This window comes from Rhineura floridana, chromosome 20, assembly GCF_030035675.1.
Source record: "Rhineura floridana isolate rRhiFlo1 chromosome 20, rRhiFlo1.hap2, whole genome shotgun sequence".
In the NCBI taxonomy this organism is placed as follows: domain Eukaryota; kingdom Metazoa; phylum Chordata; class Lepidosauria; order Squamata; family Rhineuridae; genus Rhineura; species Rhineura floridana.
Window position 1 is genome coordinate 19,738,717 of NC_084499.1, and position 22,392 is coordinate 19,761,108.

Genomic DNA, 22,392 nt, shown 5'->3' on the forward strand with positions numbered 1-22,392 from the left:
ATCCTAGAGAAGCTGCCGTGTATTGAGTCAGACCCTTGGCCTATCTAGCTCAGTATTGTCTACACTGACTGGCAGCAGCTCTCCAGGATTTCAGATGGGGAACGTTCTGAGCTCTACCTGGAGCTGCTGCTCGGGACTGAACTTGGAACCTTCTGCATGCAAAGCAAGTGCTCTACCGCTGAGCTTCGTCTCTTCCCCTAAAAATATAGCAAGATTCTAGTCCTCATAGTTCAAGGCTGAATTAAATATTCCTATTGGGCTCCTGCTGGGAGGAAGGGCGGGATACAAATCAATCAATCAATCAAAATAACAACAACATCATCTTCAACAACAACAACAACAACAATTTGTTGGCTAGTAAGAGATCATTCCTTTATGGGCTCTTCCTTAACCTGACCCAAGACCTATCCAAAAGTGAATTTCCCCAGCATTTAGTCTGAAGGCATCTTTCCTATTACAAATGATCCTGAATCTTGTGGTTGGATGGTACACAGCATAAACACCACCAAGTAAAATAGAGAAGTTAATTTCTTATTGCTCAGCTTTGACATTGAGTTATAATCCTTCCCGAGGGAACCCATTAAGATTTCAAACACTGCAGCACTGCCAAGTTCTCCTAATCAAGGGTATGCTAAGCAACAATGAATTATTATTAACAAAGTTTGGTTGTAGTTGCATATTCATTTTAGATATGCAGTTAAAAAAAATCCCCAGCTCCCCACACACTTCAAGGCTTATCTCACCGTACTGAGGGCTAGAAGCTTGTGTTTGCTTAAAATGAGAAACAAAAACAAACAAACTGGTTTCTGAGCCCAGTTCCAGATTCTGACCTTTCTCACCAAATTATGGCTCCATTAATACTATACATTTAAAGCAGTATTATACTGCTTGCAACAGTCATGGCTTCCCCCAAAGAATCCTGGGAACTGTAGTTTGTTCAAGGTGCTGAGCTGTTAGGAGACCCCCATATTCTCTTCACAGAGCTACAATACCCAGAGTTCCCTGGGAAGAGGGATTGACTGTTTAAACCACTCAGAGAATTGTAACTCTGGGAAGGGAAGGGGGGGTGCCTCCTAACAATTCTCAGCATCCTTTACAAACTACAGCTCCCAGGATGCTTTGGGGGAAGAAGCCACAGCCATTTAATGTGGTATGATACTGGTTTAAATATCTAGTGCAGCTGGGACTTACCTTACACAGCACAGACTAGCTGCCTCTCCTAAGGCAACCTGGGAACTGTAGCTCTGTTTCAGAACATCTTTCCCCAACCTGGCGCCCTCCAACATTTTTGAACTACAACTCCTGTGAGCCCCAGCCTGTTGTCACAAACACCTGGAGGGTGCCAGGTTGGGAAAGCCTGCTTCGGAGAACGCTCAGCACCCTCAGCAAAACCACACACCCTAGAGTCCTTCCAAGGAAGCTGTTACAGGGAAGCGGTCTAAGATGGAGACATAAAGCAGCCTTTCCTGCAACTTGGTGCCCTCCAGAGGCTTGGGACTACAACTCCCACGAGCCCCAGCCCGCACGGCCAACGGCCAGAGATGCCAGAAACAGTCCCTTCCAATGCCAAGTTGTTGGGTTAACTGGAACGAACTGCACAACACTGGACCCCCCCTAAAGTTCTAAGCGGAGTTGGCCGAGCTGTGACCTTCCAGATATTTGTGGGTCTACAATGATGAGTTTCCGCCGGGCCTTGAAGACCTGGCTCTTCAGGCAGGCTTTTGGGGTTGGCTAGATTTTATCTTCATTGTTTTTAGATTGTCAATGTCTAGGTATTATATGCCTATGTTGTACGTCGCCCAGAGTGGCTGGGCAGCCAGCCAGATGGGCGACTAATAAATTCTATAAATAAATAAATAAATAAAAATACAGCACAGGCGGGGAACCTTAAGCTCAGGGCTGAACATGGCCCTTCAGGCCTCTGCACCTGGCCCTTGGGACTCTCCACAGACCACACCCCGCACTGGCCCCGCTTTGCACAGAAGGTGGCTTTGCCCGGCTAGGACGCATCTCGAACTCTGATCCCGGCCCCTTGCTTGTCCGGATAGAGGAGAGAGTGGGACATGTGGGTGCACAGAAACTAGCGTACTGTAAAGAAGGCAAAGTTCGCATTCGTTGTTCTGTCCGCTTTTGCCCCTGGCTCCACCAATCACTAGCATGCAGCCCTCAGCAAGTTGCCCAGAAGGGAATGCGGCCCTTGGGCTGAGCAAAATGGCCATCAAAGGTCTACAACTCTCATCATGCCTGACCACTGGCCGTGTCAGCTGCTCTACAACCAAGAGCAAGGGTGACCCGAAGATTTGGGTTTGCTAGTTTAGCCAGCCATTTAATTCTGGTCAACGCTAACCTCCACGCCTAAGTCCTCCATGCATATCCGAGGAACGGACACAAGACAGGGGAGGCAAGAGACTCGCCAGTCCTTGCTGTCTCTAAACGCCCCCTGCGGGATGAAAGATGCCCCCGGGGCCCTACAACTCACCATAGGGAGAACTAGGGCCAAAATCATTGGCCGCCTCGATCATATATTGCGCCAGGAGCTCCCCGTTGGTGACTCGGGAGGGAACTTTCCGGTCCAGCTTCTCATAAAGGAACTCTTCGACTCTGGCACCTGGAAGGAAATGGGACGGCGTGAGACGCCGAATGCTTTTTGAGGGGAAACAAGGAAGATGATCATACAGCTCTGGGCAGAAGTCAAGAGGACCATCCATGCATTTGCTTCCCCAGACACGGCCAAGGTTTTTGGGTTGGTTTTTTTTTAACTGTTCTACAAAAAAAGAGGGTCTTTTCTGTGATGGCTCCTCAACTCTGGAATGCCCTCTCTAAGGAGGCCTGCCTGGCGTAGACATTACAAGCTTCTGGGAACTGGGCTGAAGATGTCCCTATTTGCTCAGGCATTTGAGATGATGGGGTGCGTGTGTGTTTTATTCTGTTTTTAAGCTTTTCCAGTTTTTTAAACCCAGGAGAACAAGGTAGATCCTCTGCCCGTGGAAAGCTGTGACTCAGGGTTTGTTTTATCATCTGTGCTACAACTCGTGGTTTGTTCAACCCAAACCATAGCTTAGGGCTACATGCGAGCCAGGACACAGATAGCCTCCTTGGGACACAGTGCCAGAGGTGAAGAGAAGTGGGAGGCTGTGTTATTCAGAGACCTCTCCAGAACAAGCATGCGTTACCTCTAATCTCCTTCCTCACCTGTTGCTATGTGAATCACCGCCAGGATTTGCTGAGGCAGCCCCTCAGTTAAAGGCTTCCCATGAAATAATTTCTCCAAGAATAAAATAGGTGCTTACTAGGATTTGGCTGCAGCAGGACTTCAGTCTGACGCAAGATCTTCTCCGTCCAGTTCTTGGTGCTGTCGGCTCGGGTCAGAAGGTTTTCAAAGTGTGCATCTAACTCCGTCTTCTCGGCCTGACCGAACTTCTCTTCTGTGAACTGAAGAGGACAAAGAGGGAAAAATTGGACAAACGGTCACATGCAACAATGCTGGCCTGAGGACTTTAATTTTCCCAGAGGGCTCAATCGCTCAGACATCAGCAGCAAGACCTGGGGACCCCACTGCACAAGCCGTAAATACTTCCCCTTAAGGAGAATGGTGTTTTACATCTGTCTGCAAACGTTTCGGAGGAAACTGTTAAAGAACAAGAGCCGTAGGCGAGAGAGAAATACCAGACCAGACTGTTTCCAATAAAATCTAGAGAATCAAGTTAAAAAGCATCAGCATCAGCAACATAATCTCTGCATCCAGATATACCAAAAGCAGAGTCATAATTTTAGAAGCATGGAACCAAGAGGCAACAGTAGTGGGCAGGCTTGCAGATCCTAAAAAGAAGCATAAACTGAATCTGCATTTATGAAGCGTTCTCTCTCTACATTTCAGCAGGGCTATATGCATTGCATGCATCCGAGTCCAGCACAGAATTTGGAGAATGTTGTTGAATATCATTTAGGGATGGCGGTGGGGGTTGGAATTTAGTTCAGTTCACATTTAAAAGCAAATCTATCAAATTCACACTTTCCAAAACAATATGAGAAAATGCAGCCATCCTTTGAAATTTGCACATATCTGGACTTTGCAATGCAGTTCTCCAATCAAAGGATATTTACAAAAATGCACATACGAGCGGAAAGCTTGCATTAAAATGCACAGATTAGCGAAAACATACAAAGAAGCATTACTTTACGGAAAATTCCTTGCCAACCCCCCACCCCACCCCTGTACGTTGGTCAAAACTATGTACACCATTGGTCCATCTTGCTTTGTGAAGGCAACTTGTTTTTAAAGGGTTCCGAAGATGTATTTTAAATAATCATCTCAATATTGTCAACCCTGACTGGCAGCAGCTCTGCCAAGGCTCAGGCAGAGGTCTTTCCCCAGGTCTACCTGGAGATGTCAGGGATTGAACCAGTGACCTTCTGCGTGCAAACTGGATGCTCTACTGCTTGAGCTACATGTGAGGCATGATGGAGTGTTCATAACCAGGAAGAATCAGATTCAAAGCCACACTCAAGCGTGCAGCACACCGGACAACTGTGGGCCACTCACTCACACTTAGCCTACCTCGCAGCGTTGTTGGGAGGATAAAAAGAGGGGAGAGGCAAGGAAAAGGGAAGACCCCTACTTCCAGGGGGGAGGGTCCTAGGAGTTCGTAAACATGACTCTTCCATTGTGAGCTCCCAGCAGAGGAGCACAAGTGGGTCAACGAAGAGGATCAAATTCCACACCACTGTGGAAATGTCCTGCTCAGGCTGCAATAAGGTGCTTAGAAGAAGCAAGGCCGCGATAAAGAAACACTCAGTTAATAAGAAAGCTCAGGGGTGCAAGTGTGACGCTCTGAAAATAAAAAGGCTTTTTGGTGTTCTCATTCCAGGGGGTGGGGAAATGAATGATGGGGTCCTCCCCCCATTATTTTTGCCATGTGTTTACACCTTTAGGAGCGTTCCACTTTCCCGGGCAGCCTGTTGGCACTCCCCAAAATTCTGACAAAATGGCTTCCCTTTATTATTAACTGTATATCCCGCCCTTCCTCCCGGAGGGAGCCCAGAGCCACAGTGAAGAAAACACTAAAAACGTATCTTTAAAAAAAATATTTTAAAACAATTCCAACAACAGATGCAGACTCGGATAAAAGTCTCTACTTAAAAGGCTTGTTGAAAGTGGATGCTCTACTGCTTGAGCTACATGTGAGGCATGATGGAGTGTGCACCAACAAGACCGCAGACGGTACAATATTTAATTACTTGGCTGGAAAATTGCATTACAAAATTCAGAGAAGTGAGAATTTGGAAGGAAAGTTGCATTTCAGTTCGCTTACAGTTTTGGAAAGCACGAGTTTGGTAGGTTCGGCCTCAACGTGCGACCTGAATCCAATTTCCCCTCCCCCAATCTCTAGTCAGAGTATAATCTGGATTGCAAAATTTGGGTTCCAAGCATACACGCACAGTACAGAAGATTTTTGTTTTTAACTGCACACTGAATCTGCGTGAACACATAGATTTGAGAACGACAAGGTTGTTTGATGTCAGGTTAACAAGTTGTACAAGGAGTACAGAAAGACAAAGGGTCATGACACAAGCTTATATTGAATCTGGGAACGAAACAATGGGAAGGTCAAGAGCTTTCTCAGAAAATACACGCTGCACACTTTATTGTTTGGGTTACAAACAGACTATTTAAAAAATTTAACTGAATAGGCATGCTTCCAGACCCATTTACTGAGCATTCATCCTGAGTTCTTTGCAGGGAGATTAGAGGACGTTGGCTATTTAATGAGCATTCCTTCCAATTTGATTGCAGGGAGGTTAGATGATGTTGGATCATGGCAACCACTAACCCACACCTTTCCTGCGTCTCCTGTCACTTTCTTATCACAAAAAGGCCCCCTTTTTTAGGAAAGCAGATTTGTTGAGAATGACTCCCGCCCCAAAATAGCGACAGTCTGAAAGCATCCTAGAAAGTGCCTGCTGATAGGATTTGGAGTCCGGCATTGGTGACTGTTGGCTCCATATCAGTGGGGCAGCGGAATCTGCTCTGGGTTTTAGCACCTTGGAGAGCTCCTTGAAAGTTCAGACTAAAATCTGGAGCGGATTTCACTGCCCCACCGACATGGAACCACCACTGGAGTCCAGCAACATCTGCCAGGTACCAACTAGGTTCTCCATCCCTGATTTAGACAGTGACACAGCCGTAAGTCCTGAAATCATTCCTATAGCAAATTGGGGTGCTCAGCACATTCCAAGCTAGGATTTGCTTAGAGAAAGACACAACGTTTTCAGCATGTGATACAAAGGCTCGCTTCCCTGTGACAAAAACAACTCCTCCAGCCTTGTAAATCTGAACCGTGAAAACAGCAGACAATGCTGACCCCAAAACAAAGGGGCCAGCTGTCGTAGCGCTTTTAGCCGGGCTCAAGGCGAAGATGGGGAAAGCCAAAAAAAGCATAACGCGCCTTCCCATGTGAATCCAAACACTGACTGATAATGTCGGGGTGGGCAGTGATGCGGTTTTCTTCCAGAAGATTTTGAAATAGAAAATTGTCCACCCCATATCATTGGTATGTAAGGGGGGGCTGGAAGCATCTGTCCAGTTCAGTTTCTCATTTTTAAAAGCTTATCAATTCAGTTCTCCGTGTTTCTGCAGCAATTTGATTAAAAAAAAAAATCCTCAAGAACGTTCTCCAGCATTTTAGTGCAAATTTCTCCTAAAACACACAATTTTTGTCTGTAGAGTTTGGACTAATGTACACATTTTTCTCCGAACATCATGCATTTGTGTATGTTATTTGGACATTTAATATGGTCATTTGCATGCAGTTTCTCCAAATATATGCATTTTTGTAAAACAGCAATTGGTTGGAGAACTGCCCCTCAAAATTCAGATAAGTATGTTAGCTGCACTTCAGTTTCAGTTCTCATATAGTTTCGGAAAGTGCGACTTGGATAGATTCGGCTTTAAATGTAAACTGAATTGAATTTCTTGCCCGTTCCTAGTAAGGGGCTTGGCAGCCTCCGATTTGCACAAGGACCAAAATTCCCGACTTAAAAAACACCCCTGCTTCCTGGGATCCAGCACGTGCGACTTGAGTGCCTTTGGGCCAAGAAGGCTAAAAGTCACTGGGCTTGTTTTCCGCACCAGGAAGGCAGCCGGGTATTCGTGCCAGAGATGAATAATGCAGGCTGCCATTTTTACAGGCAGCCTCTCGCCCACATCAGCAAAGGGAGGAGAGTGAACTGCATCTCCAGGGAATCAATATTTCATGCGGGAGTACAGTTTCCTCATGCTGTGTGTGTGGGGGAATCTGCCATTCAACAGTGAGAGGAGGCACCGTTTCACTGCCTAGAAAACTCACAGAAGGGGCTGCGATAGTGGAGGAGGAGACCATGGCCTCAGGCATAGAATCCCACCCTTTATCTCAGAGCTCAATGCTTTTTGCAGACCGAGGGCTCTTCCAGACAACTGATTTAGTGAGCATTCATCCTGATTTGCTCACAGAAAGCTTACGATGGAGTTTGGATTATACCTGGCCTGTAACTGAATATTCATTCCGATTTGGGTGCAGGGTGGTTACATGACAATTACATTATCATTATCATTATCAACAACAACACCAACAACAACACAACAACAACACCAACAACAACACACCACCACCAACACAACAACAACACACCACCACCAACACAACAACAACACACCACCACCAACACAACAACAACACACCACCACCAACACAACAACAACACACCACCACCAACACAACAACAACACACCACCACCAACACCACCACCAACACACCACCACCAACACCACCACCAACACCACCACCAACACCACCACCAACACCACCACCAACACCACCACCAACACCATATCCCACCCTTCCTCCCAGAAGGAGCCCAGTGCAGCAAACAAAAACACTAAAAGCACTTACAAACAAAAGACTTTAAAACATATTAAAAGAAAGCATCTTTAAAGAAACCTTTAAAAAACAGCTTTAAAAATATCTTTAAAAGCAATTCCAACACAGATGGAGACGAATCAATCAAATTCACCCTTTCCAAAACCAAATGAGAACCACAACCCAGCCATCCTTCAAAATTTGCAAATGTCTGAATTTTGCAGTGTGGGTATCCAGCCAACCGAAATGCAGATATTTGGAGAAAGTATGCATAAAAATAAATATATGAGTGAAAATAACATACAAACATTTATTATATTAGGAGACATTGCTTGCAAAAATGTGTACATTACTTAAAACTGTGTACAACAGTGTGTGTGTTAGGAGAAATTTGCACTAGAATGCTGAAGAATTTTCAGGAGGATTTTTTAAAAATTGCAAATTGCTGCAGCAAGTGGAGAATGAACTGGAAAAATGAGAAACAGAGAACCGCAATGGACAGATCCTGCCATCTCTAATGACAATGAACATTTGTCCCAGTTTGTTTGCGGGGTTTTTATGCGTCTTCCCATTAGTTGTTTGTTCATCCCACACTTTCCACCGTCATTTACCAAAGCACAAATCAGATTCTTTTCAAAAGTGGATTCATTGTGCAGGGGGCAACAGAGCAGTTGAATCCGCTTCAAATGAGCAAACCTGAAGCTTCGGTAACAACTTCTGCAAGATACTGACAGTCTGGAGGCCCCTGAGAAGTTTCTGTCCCATATTCAAGTTAAAGGCTGCCCATTAGCTACCGGGCCAAGTTCAAGGTTCTTGTTTTGGGGTACAAAGCCCTATACAGCTTGGGGCCAGGATACCTGAAAGACCGTCTTATCCCTTATATACCCAGTCGATCACTGTGCTCTGCAGGTGAGGGCCTTCTGCAGATACCAGCTTATCAGGAGGTGCGTTCTGCACAATATAGGAAGCGGACCTTTAATGTGGCGGCACCAACCCTGTGGAATTCCCTCCCCTTAAATATTAGACAGGCACGATCTCTGCTATCTTTTCGGCACCTATTGAAGACCTTCCTCTTTCAACAAGCCTTTAAGTAGAGACCTTATCCCAGTCTGCATCTGTGTTGGAATTGCTTTTTAATATGTCTTTAAACCTTTTTTTTAAAGATGCCTTGAAAGCTTTTTTAAAAAAAAGTTTTTAAAGTTGTTTTGTTTTAATGTATTTTAAAGTCTGTTTTAATGATGTTTTGAAGTGTTTTTAGTGCTTTTGTTTGCTGCCCTGGGCTCCTGCTGGGAGGAAAGGTGGGATATAAATCAAATAATAAATAAATATTTGGTTCCAGGGTCAGATTCCCAACAGGATGAGGTAACGGTCTAATTAATGGGACAAAGGGGGCTTAAATAAAATCCAAATACCCACCCCCAGACACCCCCATTTCTAACTAACTAAGGCTGCAATCCAACTAATTCTAACCAAGACTGAAATCCAATACACATGTACCTGGGCATGAGTCCCATTGAACCCAATGGAGCTTACTTCTGAGTACACACATATTGGATTGAGGCTAAATCATGATTCCCCCTGTAGCCTGTTGAAAACAGCATCTGACAAGGGTATCAAAAGTGACTCTCCCAAAAAACACAAGCACCTTGTATCAGTCTACGGTTGCAACTGGCGGGGAAGGGTCCGTAGCACACAGTCAGAGCCTCTGCCTTGCATGCAGAAGATCCCAGGTTCAATCCCTGACATCTCTGGGTATGGCTGGGAGAGAACAGACAAACTCTGGAGAGCTGCTGCCAGTCAGTGTAGACAATACAGAGCTAGATGAGCTCAGTACAAAGGCGGCTTCCTATATTCACTGTCGGAGGCAGCATGAATACCAGCTGCTGAGAATCACAAGTGGGGAGCGTGCTCTTGCACTCAGGCCCTCCTGGTGGGTTTCCCATTGCGGCATCTGGCTGGCCACTGTGAGGACAGGAGGCTGGACTAGATGGGCCACTGGCCTCATCCAGCTTCTTAGGTTCTTATATGAGCAGAACCAAATAGAAAGAATAAAATCCAAAGAAATTGGAAAGACAAAAAAAACTGAGCCCAAAGGAAACGAAACTCAGACAGATAAATTATTACTGTTATTACTGATGATGATGAACTATAGGTGAATGAAGCTGTCATTTGAGGGGAGCAAATTATCACACTGGCTGAGTCCAGAAGACCCGGCTTCCAAGAAGGCCGATCTCAGCTACCATTTCAAGCCTTTCTTAGAACTTTTTGCTGCATCACCACCGAGAAGGAGAGAAAGTGAACATAGCCACACGTGCAAGCCCGGCCTGACCTCTTGGTCAGACTCTCCAGACAGATGCAACACGACCAAGTCCAATAAGCTACAGCAAAGTGCGCCCGCTGGTTGATTTCGGTCGGCCAATTCAGTTCTTCCAATGAAGACATTAATTTTGTTAAGATTGATCGGGGCTGGAAGGGGGATGCTCCAGTGGCATATGAAGCTAGCAATTTGATTGCAAGGTACTCAGCCGAGCAAAGCAACTGCAGCGGCCAGATTCTACCCAGCCCCCTATATCACAACAGGCTGCTGCCTTTCCGCGATTGAGCAACTGACCAGCTGTTTCCCAGGGCAAACTTTGCATGAACAAAATAGGGATTTGAGGGAAGGAATGTGCTCTAATAGGTGGAGTGAGTAGACATTTTCCCCTCCCTCTTTTTAAAAAAGGGTATGTAATTATTTACAGTATTTACAGTCCACTCTTCACTGAATATTTTCAATTCCAGAACAGACAACAAAGCAACAAATGGTATAGCGGTTAGGGTACTGGATGAGGGCTAGAGAGACCCAAATTCGAATCCCCATTCAGCAACGATGCTGAGCCAGTCACCTACCCAACCTCCCTCGCAGGGTTGTTGTGAGGACAAACAGAGCACCTTGATCTCCTGGGAGGGAAAGCGGGATAGAAATGCAATAAAATAAAAGCTACCTAAGTTTGCAGCCATCGCTGCATCTCGCAGCACTGAATTTCTTCTTTGTCACTGTCCTAAATCTTTATTTATTTATTACCAAGTTTATATACCACCCTTCATCACGAGACCCCAGGGTAGCTTACATCGTAGAAAATAACAATATATGCCAATAATAAACATAATATCTATACCATGCAAAAGCTGAAGTATTTATAATAATAAACACATAATAAAATACAGAATTAGATTTAGCTGTACAACCTAGTACAAATAAAGCAGTAAAGAGCAGTTTTTTAAAGTATCCCTATACAGCTGGAGCAGTTGCATTTTCTTTTCCGCTTGGAAGCACAGGGAATAGGAGGGCTTTATAAGCTGGCCTGGGCGTTTTAAGGGGACAGAAGTCCTATCATCAGCAGGGAACGGAAAGATCTGACCATTCCGGTTCTCTCATTTTTCCAATCTTAAACTCATTTCTGCCACAACGTGCAATTAAAAAAAAATCCTCCTGAAAATTCTCCAGCGTTTTAGCGCTAATTTCTCCTAACACACATTTTTGTAGGTACTTTTGACGAACGCACACAGTTTTTGCAAGCCATTTCTCATCTTGTAAGGCATTTCTGCATGCCACCTTCACTCACAGATTCCTTTGTATGCACTTTCCCCTATGCATTGTTGTACACATTGCTTGGTTGGCATTGCAGAACTCGGATAAGGGTGAATTTCAATGAATGGCTGCATCTCAGTTCTCACATTGCTTCAGAGAAAGTGCAAATTTGGTAGATTCAGCTTGAAATGCAGACTGAATCGAAGTTCTTGCTCATCCCTAAGTCGATCAGATGCAGATGCCCTCTCACAAGAGGTCCTGTTTGCCCCTATGATACTTGTGCTTCCCTTTCAAAAAAAGCTTCCACTTAAAGAGTGCAAAACATTCATCTGCAAGCCATTATGCAGCGGGTGCAACAATATGAATTGCTATTTATAAAAATGCCTCTCTCCCCGCTGATGTCTGGGCTGACTCCAGCCTACGCCTTATTTCTTTTAAAAAAGGGTTTGGCCTTCAAAAACCCTCTTGGATCTGAAGGGGGCACTCCCCTCCCCCAAACATTTCCTTTTCCTTATTCAAGTTATTTGCATGAGAATTGAGAAAGCACTCCAGGTAAAAGGAGGAACAGATGAAGAACTTTAAAGCCTCTCTTCTCAGTTCCATTACTACGGCAATGATCAGAGCGGCTGAGTTATCTAGCAACAGTGCAGAAGCATATAATGCTTTCACTGGAGAAAAAAAACCTTCAGGTTTCTAGTCCTTAGGCAGAACTTGAAAGTGGGGGGGAAATGCCTGCTGGGTTCAAGGAAGCCAGAAAGGTTCGCTAGACATGTTTCAGTGTTTGGGATCAGCGCTTCAGGGACCCCCAGCAGCAGCGGCTTCTGCCCTGCAAGATCTATGAAATGGATATAGTTTTGTTTTCCAGCAGGTTGTGAAGAAACAAGCCAAGAAGCCTTGAAAAAGACACTTAAGCCAAAATGTTTCAGGCTAATTTAATAACATCCACCCTTTCCAGCATCTTGGAGATACATTTCTTCCTTTTTGTATCACTGGATGCTTTCTCTCACTTTTTTGGCACGTGTTTACTTTTTAAAAAAATTAATACTAGATATTAATACTTCAAACTTGCAAGATCTGAACAGGGTGGCTCACGACAGATGCTCTTGGAGGTCACGGATTCATAGCATCGCCTTAAGTCGTAATCGACTTGAAGGCACATAACAACATTAATACTTCACGATAAGATTCTTTACAAAGCAGCTTGCAAAACCAAACAATTAAAGCCAATTCAGCCAAATCATTTTTTTAAAGAAATGCAGTAGCCTAAAATCTAGAAGCAAAAAGCAAACAAAAAACCCCAAAGCTATTGTAAAAAGCCTTCCAAGCCCATCCAAAACCAGGAACCGGAGGTAGCTTGGCAAATATCCCGGGCACAAGCATGACAACCCTAGGACTCCAGTGGGAAAAGACTAAGCACAGAGTAGACAGTAAATAGGCTATTTACAAAAGGTTGAGTCAGATCAACCTGCAATTAAGCCTTCATAGCAGGCCAGTCCTGTTCTACACACAGAGCCACCCAAGGCTAGTTTCACTCTGTCCTTGTTTTGGTGGTAGGAGAATGGTATAGGGCTACAACTCAGTGGTGTGTAACACCTGCTTCGCATGCAGAAGGTCCCAATTTCCCTCCTTGGCACCTCCAGGGAGGGCTGGGAGAGACCCCTTGTCCGAAACCCTGGAGAGCCACTGCCAGCCAATGTAGGCAATACCAACCTATATGGACCAACAGTCCGACTCAGGAGAAGTTCCTCTTTAAATCCGCCTTTAATTCAGAATAATGAGGACTGGAATCTTGGTTCAGTGGTAGAGGACATGCTTTGCATGCACAAGGTCCAGGTTCAATCCTTGGTGTCTCCAAGAAAAGCTAGGAATGTCACCAAACCCTGGACAGTCGCTGCCAGTCTGTGCAGACAATATTGGGCTAAATGGGCCAATGACCTGACTCCGTAAGAGGCAGTTTCTATGTTGCTATGTATAAAGCTGCCTGCTCTGATGCCTACTGCCTGCTCCAGAGTTTTTTTTTTGGGGGGGGGTTTCGCAAGATACTCTCCAAGGGCTCCCCCCTCCAGTGAATTTACTTTCTTGTTGCAACAGTCAGCGATGTGGGATAGAAATTTTTGCAGTACTATTTTCCTATGGAAAACGTTTTGGTTTTGCAAGTTTATTAACAAACTGTGAATGGATGCCAATTGCAAATGCAATAATCAAAACCTTTAGCTTTGCTTACTAAATACAAGTAAAAAAACAAACATGGTAGATTAGATCTCTCTCTAAGGCGTCAGAAAAATTTCCAATGCAATCTATTTTTTTTCCTGAGGCAAATTACCTGATGCAAATTACCTAGAAAGATTTCCCAGTTACACAGTGTAAAGTTCCACTAGATAATAACACTCTCTGCAAGGAGAAAACTAGCTCAGTCTACTCCCTGCTGCATGCAAACCTTCATCACTGATATAGTGATTCTCTCTTGGAAGAAGTTTATTTCCCCCATATTGGGGAGCATTCCACCACTTCAAGACTGTACCACCTCATTCCGGTCTGTGTTTAGGCCAAACCTAAGCTTTATTTCATCAGGCAGAAGCTCGACTTAAAAGTAAACAAAGTCACTACTACAGTCACATCTACATCAAGCATTTAATGCACATGGCTTCCCTCAAAGAGTCCTGGGAACTGTAGTTTACCCTTCACAGAACTCCAATTCCCAGCCCCCTTCACAAACTACAGTTCCCAGGATTCTTGTGTGTATGAAAGGCGCTTTAAAAGGCACTTTGAGAAAACAGAGACGAAGGCCCCTGAGATGCTTTGCCTACCGTTACAGGAAAGGGCCACAGCACAGCAGCAGAGCACCCGCTTTGCATGCAGAATGTCCCAAGTTCAATCCCCAATGGCATCTCCAGGTAGGGCTGGGGAAAACTCCCTGCCTGAAAGCCTGGAGAGTGGCTGCCAGCCAGTGTAGGTAATAGGGAGCTAGATGGACCAACGGTCTGATTCGGTAGAAGCCTGCTTCCTCTGTTCTTAGAGAATTAGGACGCTGCCAGCTTAAATTTATTACCTGCCTTCACCAGCAGGTCCTAGAGCAGGTTACAGCAGTTTAAAATTCAACATTAAAAACAAAACAGATCACAATCACAGGAACAGGGTGGGTCCTGAAAGCCTACATCTCAGGAGTCCAAGGCTAGAGGTGCATCTTCAGCATTCACACAAAACTGTACAGCGAAATCTGTGGGCAGAGAATTCCACAACTGAGGGTCTCCCACAGAGAAAGCCCTCTCCTGGGCCACCCCCACCCTCTGCATGTCCGATGCTGGCAAAACTACCAAGGAGGACCCCAGGGGATCAGCACCCAAGAGGATCTGTAGGGAAGGAGGCAGCCACTCTGATATTTCAGAGCTGTTTCAAGCAGGCGAATCCTTCCTCCAGAAAAACACATTTTCCACTAGGCACACACCCACACAAAAAAAACCCCACAGAGCTTTTTGGCATCCAGAAAATAAAATGTCACATCGAAAGTAAAGCCTCAAGGGAGAGCGGGTGGCATTGTGCAGGCCAAACAAGCATTTATCAGGCAAAAAGAACCTTAGTATTTCCAAGACAGCAGGTACAACACTAGTTAAAAACACCATTATTTGCACACCAGGAGTCGCACTCGCCTCCCCAATATTATCCATTGCTGAAAATGCCTACTCCATCTGTTCGTATGCATTTACCCTGAAGCAGGCCATCTTCCACACAGACTCAAAAGCGAGAGAGGGCACTTGTTCTTCCAATAAAAGAAAACACAGTTTACTAGAAAGCTAAACGTCCCACAACTCAACAGCTCAGACTGGTGCGCTATATGACACTACCAAAAAAAAGTGTTTCACACTCACACACTGAGATCTACGTCCATCACAGACAAAGCAAGTGGGACTGCAACAAAATGTTGCAGTGGAACCTCGCCTCCTTTGCAGGGGTGCTCCCGTTGAGGAATTCAGCAATCATTGGGTTATAGCCAACCATGTTTTACTCAGAGCAGACCCAATGAAATGAATGAACCCAAGTTAGTCATGTCTATACATTTGAATGGGTCTACTCTGAGTAGGACTGACACTGGATACAACCCACTTTGTGGCTAGGAGCCTACTTGGTCCTCAGTGGGAAGTTTTTTGGGGGGGGTTGCCCCCTTTGTGTACTTGCTGTAAACAGAAATCTGTATCCAATGCTAGCCATATTTAGAGCAGACCCAATGAAAATAATGGTCATGACCAACTTAGATTGTGTAGGTTGTTTACAGTTTAGCATTGCATCTGAGCTAGACTCTCGTCTCTGTTTAGCCTGCCCCACAGGATTGTTGTGAGGATAAAATGGGGAGGAAGTGACCCTGAGCTCTTTGGAGAAAGGGTGGGATGGAAATCCATCACAAATAATGCACAGACCCAAGATAATCTTGTCCATTATAAAAACAGAGGGCAAGATTTCACAGATGGAATTGAACCTTTGTTATCCTGGCAACAGCTCTCAGCAGCCCTAACTCTTCAGTGGTGGTGGAAATCCCTGCACATAGAAAGCAAGCATGTCAAGGAGAATATCACCAAGCACAGCTGGCTGCTTCTGACATCACAGAAATTGCTGTCTGTCACTTAAGGATTCTTATATAGGTGCACATGGCCGTCGACCTCTTGGGACAGTTCATATAAACATAAGAAAAGCATTGTATAAACCAGCCTTAAGCACTCTACGTTTTTTTTTTAATTAAATCTAATCTGGCTGAGTGCGCTCGAGCACACATACACACCCAGGCACAGTTTCAATGTCAGCTACTCAACTTGGCAGCATTGATATCAAGATCTTTAAAACAACTTTGCAGATAAATTCCTGCGTCTCCTGTATCGGTCATTTACAGCCCTTAAAACACACACACACACACACACAACAAAACCAGATACTTTTTTTGTAAAGCTTCAAAGCCTGCCTGCAATTCGCATGCTACCCTCCTATAAACAGGTATTTACAAAACCTAATTTAAAACATTCTTAAGATAAGCAAAAGAAGTCAGGACAGGGCAGTTGCTGGATGAGGATTTCAAAATATAAATGTGGAACTGAATCCAACTGAGGCCACAGCCACACAGCACATTTAATGCGCGCCCATTGCTCCCCCCAAAGAATCCTGGGAACTGCAGTTTACACCGCACAAAGCTACAATTCCAGGCAGCTTTAACAACCTACAGTTCCCAGGCTCTTTGGGGGAAGCCATGGGCTTTAAATAAGCACCAGAGGTACTTTAAATGTACAATGTGGACGTGACCTCAGAATGGGTGAGAAATTCAGTTCAGTTCTCATTTCAAGCCAAATCTATCAAATTTGCATTTTCTAAAATAATTTGAGAACCAAAGCACAGCCCTCCTTTCAAAATTCGCAGTTATTCGAACTTTGCAATGCAGTTTGCCATCCACACAATGTTTACATATGTTAGGAGAAAGTGTGCATAACAATGAATATACTGGTAAAAGCAATATACAAAAATGCATTATATGACAAGAAATTGGTTGAAAACTGTGTAGATTAGTCAAAACTGCCTACAAAAATGTGCTTATTAGGAGAAATTCATGCTAAAATGTTGCAGAATTTTCATAAGGATTTTTTTTTTAAAGGAAATCACTGCAGAAATGTGGAGAACTGAATTTAACATTGGAAAAATGAGAAACGGAGAGAGCTGAAAGTGACAGATCTTTCCATCCCCTGATGTGACCTAAATTCTACTAGGAGATTAATGGAGCTACATTAGTCACAGCACTGATACCACCTGTTAGCAGGCCAAACGGGCGATTTAGGGCCCGATTGTAAAAATGATGCTAGGTATGCGAGGGGTATTTACAGACTGTTGCTGTCGTGTTCAGAGTTTCAGGCAGGTGACATTCTCAGTCCTACCTGGAGATGCCCAGAATTTGAACCTGGAACCTCCTGCATTCAAAGCAGATCATCTACCACTGACCTACAGTGCTCCTCCTAAAAGTCAAGTAAGATTCTAGTCTCATACTTCAGAATAATGGACTCAAATTAAATAGGAACCGAGAAAGAGGCCTTGCACCGAGTCAGACCCTTGGAGATGCCAGGAACAGAAGCTGGCACTTTTTGCGTTCAGAGCATCCATGCTCAAAGCATGGTCCTTCCCCTAAAAATATAGCAAGAATCTAGTCCTCATGGTTCTGAAGAAACCCCTGGATTAAATAGAAATATAGGAAGCTGCTTTGTACCGAGTCAGACCATTGGTCCATCTAGCTCAGTTCTGTCTGCACTGACCAGCAGCAGCTCTCCAGGGCTCTGGGCCGAAGGAATCTTTCCCAGTCCTACCTGGAGATGCCACTGGGGACTGGCCTCAGTCCTTTTGCATGCAAAGCAGGTGCACTGTCACCGAGCTGTGGCCTTTCACCTAAAAATAAAATAAGATTCTAGTCCTCATTGTTCTAAAGAAATAGAAATGTAGGAAGCTGCTTTGTACTGAGTCAGACCATTGGCCCATCTAGCTCTGTATTGTCTACACAGACTGGCAGCAGCTCTCCAGAGTTTCAGGCAGGGAATCTTTCCTAGCCCTATCTGGTGATGCATCGGGAATTGGATCCAGGCCCTCCTGCATGCAAAGCAGATGCTCTGACCACTGAGCCACCTGGCCAATGATCAGGAACAATGAGAAGTGGGGCCCAGCAACATCTGGAAGGGCAGAGCTTCCTCATGCCTCCGCAAGATACAAGATACACAAGACCTTCCTCTTTCAACAAGCCTTTTAAGGAGAGACCTTATCCCAGTCTGTGTCTGTTTTGGAATTACTTTTAATGCTTTTTTAAAACAGATGTTTTTAAATATGTTTTGTTTTAATATATTTTAAAGTTTGTCTTTAGATGTTTTAGAGTATTTTTGTTTGCCACGCTGGGTTTCTACAGGGAGAAAGAGCAGGATATAAATTAAATAAACAAGCAAGCAGTTTGGTTTCGTCACATTACAGACTTATGTCTACAACAGGTGCCAGCAAAAGAGGCAATGAAGAACTCATCATGCTTTTTTAAACAGAGCAAAAACACACGCTTGCCTGCTGCTCCTGAGTAAGGCTGCAATCCAAGGCCTGAGTTACAGGCCTCCCTGATTCAATGGGCAAGGTGGCAGTCCTGAAAACAATGGACAGGCCCTGATCCTAAACACACCTGTCCGTTACTCCTGAGTAAGGCTGCAATCTTAGGTGCATATTACAGACCCCAATCCTAGATGTGCGTACAAAGGAAACTACCCAGTTTCCCGCATCAGACCATTGGCCCCCCATCTAGCTCAGTATAATCTACCAGCCTTTTCCAACCAGTGTGCCTCCAGATGTTGTTCGACCACAACTCCCATCAGCTTCAGCCAGCATTGCCAATGGCTGAGGCTGATGGGAGTTGTGGTCCAACAACATCTGGAGGCATACCGGTTGGGAAAGGCTAGTCTACACTGGCTGGCAGCAGCTCTCCAGGATTCCAGACAGGGGGTCTCCCCCAGCCCTCCCTGGAGATGCCATTAGGGATCGAACCTGGGCCCTTCTGCATGCCAAGCAGGTGCTCTGCCCACTGAGCTCGATGGGACTTGCTCCTAAGTAAGGCCTGCTGTATGGCAGGTCTCCTTACAGAGAAAGTTTGCCACATCTGCACTGCAAAGAGAGCTGTCAACAATGGATCCAAGGCAACCACACAAGGCTTTTATTCTGCTTTAACTCAAGCACTCTCCCTGACTGCCTGAAGAAGAGGGGGGGACCTCACCCTGCCTCTTTTTTCTTCTGTTGCAGGAGGTGTGTCCAACACAAATGCTCACCAAGATGTCATCTGCCATCATTTGGGGACTGCAGATAGATAAACCCAAAGGGTTTTTTTTGAGGAGGGGAGAGAACTAGACTCAAACAAACTCCTACCCAGCAGAACATGAAGCCTTGCTCTTTTTTCCCCTCACCCCCAACCCCCTCTCAAATCACTAGCCAAATCAATCCACAATATCAGCCAACCCGCTCACACCATTTCCTAGGCAATGGAGATTGCTTTTTTTTCCCCCTGCAGAGATTACAGAGCACAGCCGGAGCAACGCAGGGAGAGTCAGGATTGCATTAAAGACATAAAATGCAATTAAAGAAGGGGGAGGGATGAAGCTTATGGCATCTATCACTAGGGAAGCATACATCAGAAAAAAAGTTAAAAGAATTCTTGATAATATCCACGTTGAGCGCAACAGAAAGGGTTATCCACTGCAGTCGAAAATGCAGTCACATGCCGGAGACGGGCTTAACAAATGCGTTTACCGAAAAGAGTGGTTGGGAAGATGAATTTTTAACTCATATCTGTATTTTATACGCAAATACACTTTTCAGCGCAAGGCAAGAGGGAGAGGCAGGGAAGCAGCTGCTGACTGTTTTAGCCCCTGAACCTAGAATAAAAGAGGGCAAACCAAGCCAGCCAGCCATCAACCCTTCCTCAATGCAATCCAGAAGAGGAGGAGGGGAAAATCCACTTGCAGTGAGTCCTTCCTAACGACGCCCTGATCCGCCCTCTGCCTCGCCTCACCTGGACAGCCCTGGTGAAGAAGACGCCCGCGTCGGAGGCCAGCTTCTTCATGTTGAAATCCATTTGGAAGCCCCCACAAAGGCAGAGAGCGAGAGCGCCGAGGCGAGGCGACTGAGCTCGCCCAGATCCAGAGCATCCGTCTCCGCCTTTCCCTGCTCAGCTGCGCTCTCCACCCACCTGCTCTGCTGGAAAGCTGCTGCTCTTGGGAGGAGGGGAACCGAGGAAGAACTCGCCAAGGAGGGCGGGCCTCGAGCGCATCCAACCCCCCCTTTCCCCTCCCTCCGAGCGCCCATCAGCGCCCTCTGGCATCCTCCGGGCGGCCTCTTAAAGCGCAGCGCGCAATGCTTTGCGCATTGGGCTTCCCCACAAGCGGCGGTCGGCTCTAGCCAGCCAGGGCGCACTGCGGAAAATGGGGGGCGCAAAAATGCGACCCACCCAAACGCGCAAACTTAGGGTTGTAGTCAATGCTAGCCCCGGTCAGGGTAGGCCCGTTGGGGAGGGGTGTATAGCTCAGCGGGAGCGCATCTGCTTGGCATGTAGAAGGTCCCCAGCTGAATCCCTGATGGCATTGCCAGGTGGGGCAGAGAATGTCCCCGGCGTGAAGCCCTGGAGAGGCATTGCTGCCAGTCAGTGTAGACCACGCTCAGGTAGATGAGCCCGTGGTCTGACTCAGTAGAAGGCAGGTTCCTATTGAAACGGATAGGCATGCTTCGCTGAGTTGGACGTCCGGTAGCCGGCGGAACGATGGAGAGGTCACGGTCCTGGACTTGTTTGGCTGTTTGCCAAGTTTAACGGAGCTCATTGGGACTTACTCCCAAGTAAGCCAACCCGGGTGAGAACTCCTAAATTAATAAATGGCAGTTAAGGCAAGGTTATACTCTGCCCTTGGACCAACATTAACGTATGCAAGCTTTTGAGTTACACAGGACTCTTCATTCACTGGTCTTGTAGATCTGGAGAGCTTTTGCAATGGATTACATTTTACATTAAATTAAAAATGTTTATGTTGACTTACAGGTCTCCAACATTTAATGGATCAATCAATTTGATTGGCAGTTTTTTAAATTTATGATACAACCCGATCCATGCTTACTTTTAGTGGGACTCTTATGAATATACTCCTATTAGTATGCTGTTAGTGCTGATATACTATCCTAGATGCTCCTAACCCACCCACCCCAGGACCACTTGAAAATTGCTCAGGTTCTTGGTGGACCACTGAATGATTTCCCCTCGCCTATTGTAGCAGATGTAATGTGCTGCGCTAGAGGTTGTATGATTTGTACTTGTATTTTTACAGACATGCCATGGACCACCTGAATGAAGCTGGACTATAGATAGAAGGGTAATCCCTATCCAATACTAGATATAGCATATACTAGCATATATAATAGACTAATTAATACTAGTAATACTAATATTACCAGTGAATATACTTCCTGAACATGCTACTAATACCTACTAGTAGTAATACTGCTAATATACTACTAGTAATACTAATATTACTACTGAATACGGCAGCCCTCCTGAATGAAGCTTGTGGACCACTGGTCTATACTACATAGTTCATACTATATAGAATATAGTATAGTAACCCCATACTATGCTGTAGTCTATGCTGGTGTATCCTATATAATATGCTAATTGCTAATAGTAATGCTAACATTACTACTGAATATACTACTAGTAATACTATTAGTAATGGTACTAATGCCAATAACTGTACTACCAGTAATAACACTAATATGCTACTAGTAATACCAATATTACTACTGAATGCTGCAGACCACCTGAATGAAGCTTGAGGGCAATTGGTCTATACTATATAGTTTAGAGAGTATACTAACCCCTTTACTATACTTCAGTCTATGCTAGTGGATCCTATACTATATACTAATTTCTAATAGTAATACTATTTCTACGGAATATACTACCAGTAATACTATTAGTAATTGTACTAATGCCAATAACTACTACCAGTAGTAATACTACTAGTGGTATACTACAAATAATAGCTGTTACTACTACTAATATACTATTAATAATACTATTAATAATTGTACTACTACTACTAATTTATATTACTAGTAGTAATACTTGTAATGCTAATAACTATGCTAACTACTGTGCTAGTACTACTCCTTACTAATACTACTGATATACTACAAGCAATCCTACTACTACTACTACTGACAGCTGGGGTTGTCACCTGAGGTGGAATTTAAGCTGAGGAAGGAGCGCTCCCCCCGTGCTTCTAGTCCCTAGTTTTTTGGCCTCGTTCTACCCTGACTGACCAAACCCAGTGGACATTTCCCCTTTAAGAGGAGTCCCGCCCCTTCACCATCACCGTCTAATCAACTCCGAAGCACACGCC

General features: G+C 44.9%; 1 protein-coding gene across 2 annotated transcripts in view; it reads right to left on the bottom strand.

Moving 5' to 3' along the window:
* The window catches only part of SH3GLB2 (SH3 domain containing GRB2 like, endophilin B2), a 47,268-nt gene extending 26,950 nt beyond the window's left edge, over positions 1-20,318 (bottom strand). Inside the window, exons 1-3 of one of the 2 annotated variants that reach the window (XM_061604379.1) lie at positions 20,019-20,318; positions 3,291-3,432; positions 2,480-2,608 (exon numbers count right to left, since the gene is read on the bottom strand). In XM_061604379.1, the coding sequence (XP_061460363.1) occupies positions 2,480-2,608; positions 3,291-3,432; positions 20,019-20,081 (334 nt within the window). In that variant the 5' untranslated portion in view covers positions 20,082-20,318. The remainder of the gene's footprint in view (positions 1-2,479; positions 2,609-3,290; positions 3,433-20,018) is intronic. The other variant, XM_061604378.1, reaches the window with a different exon arrangement.
* Between the last annotated feature and the right edge of the window lie 2,074 nt (positions 20,319-22,392).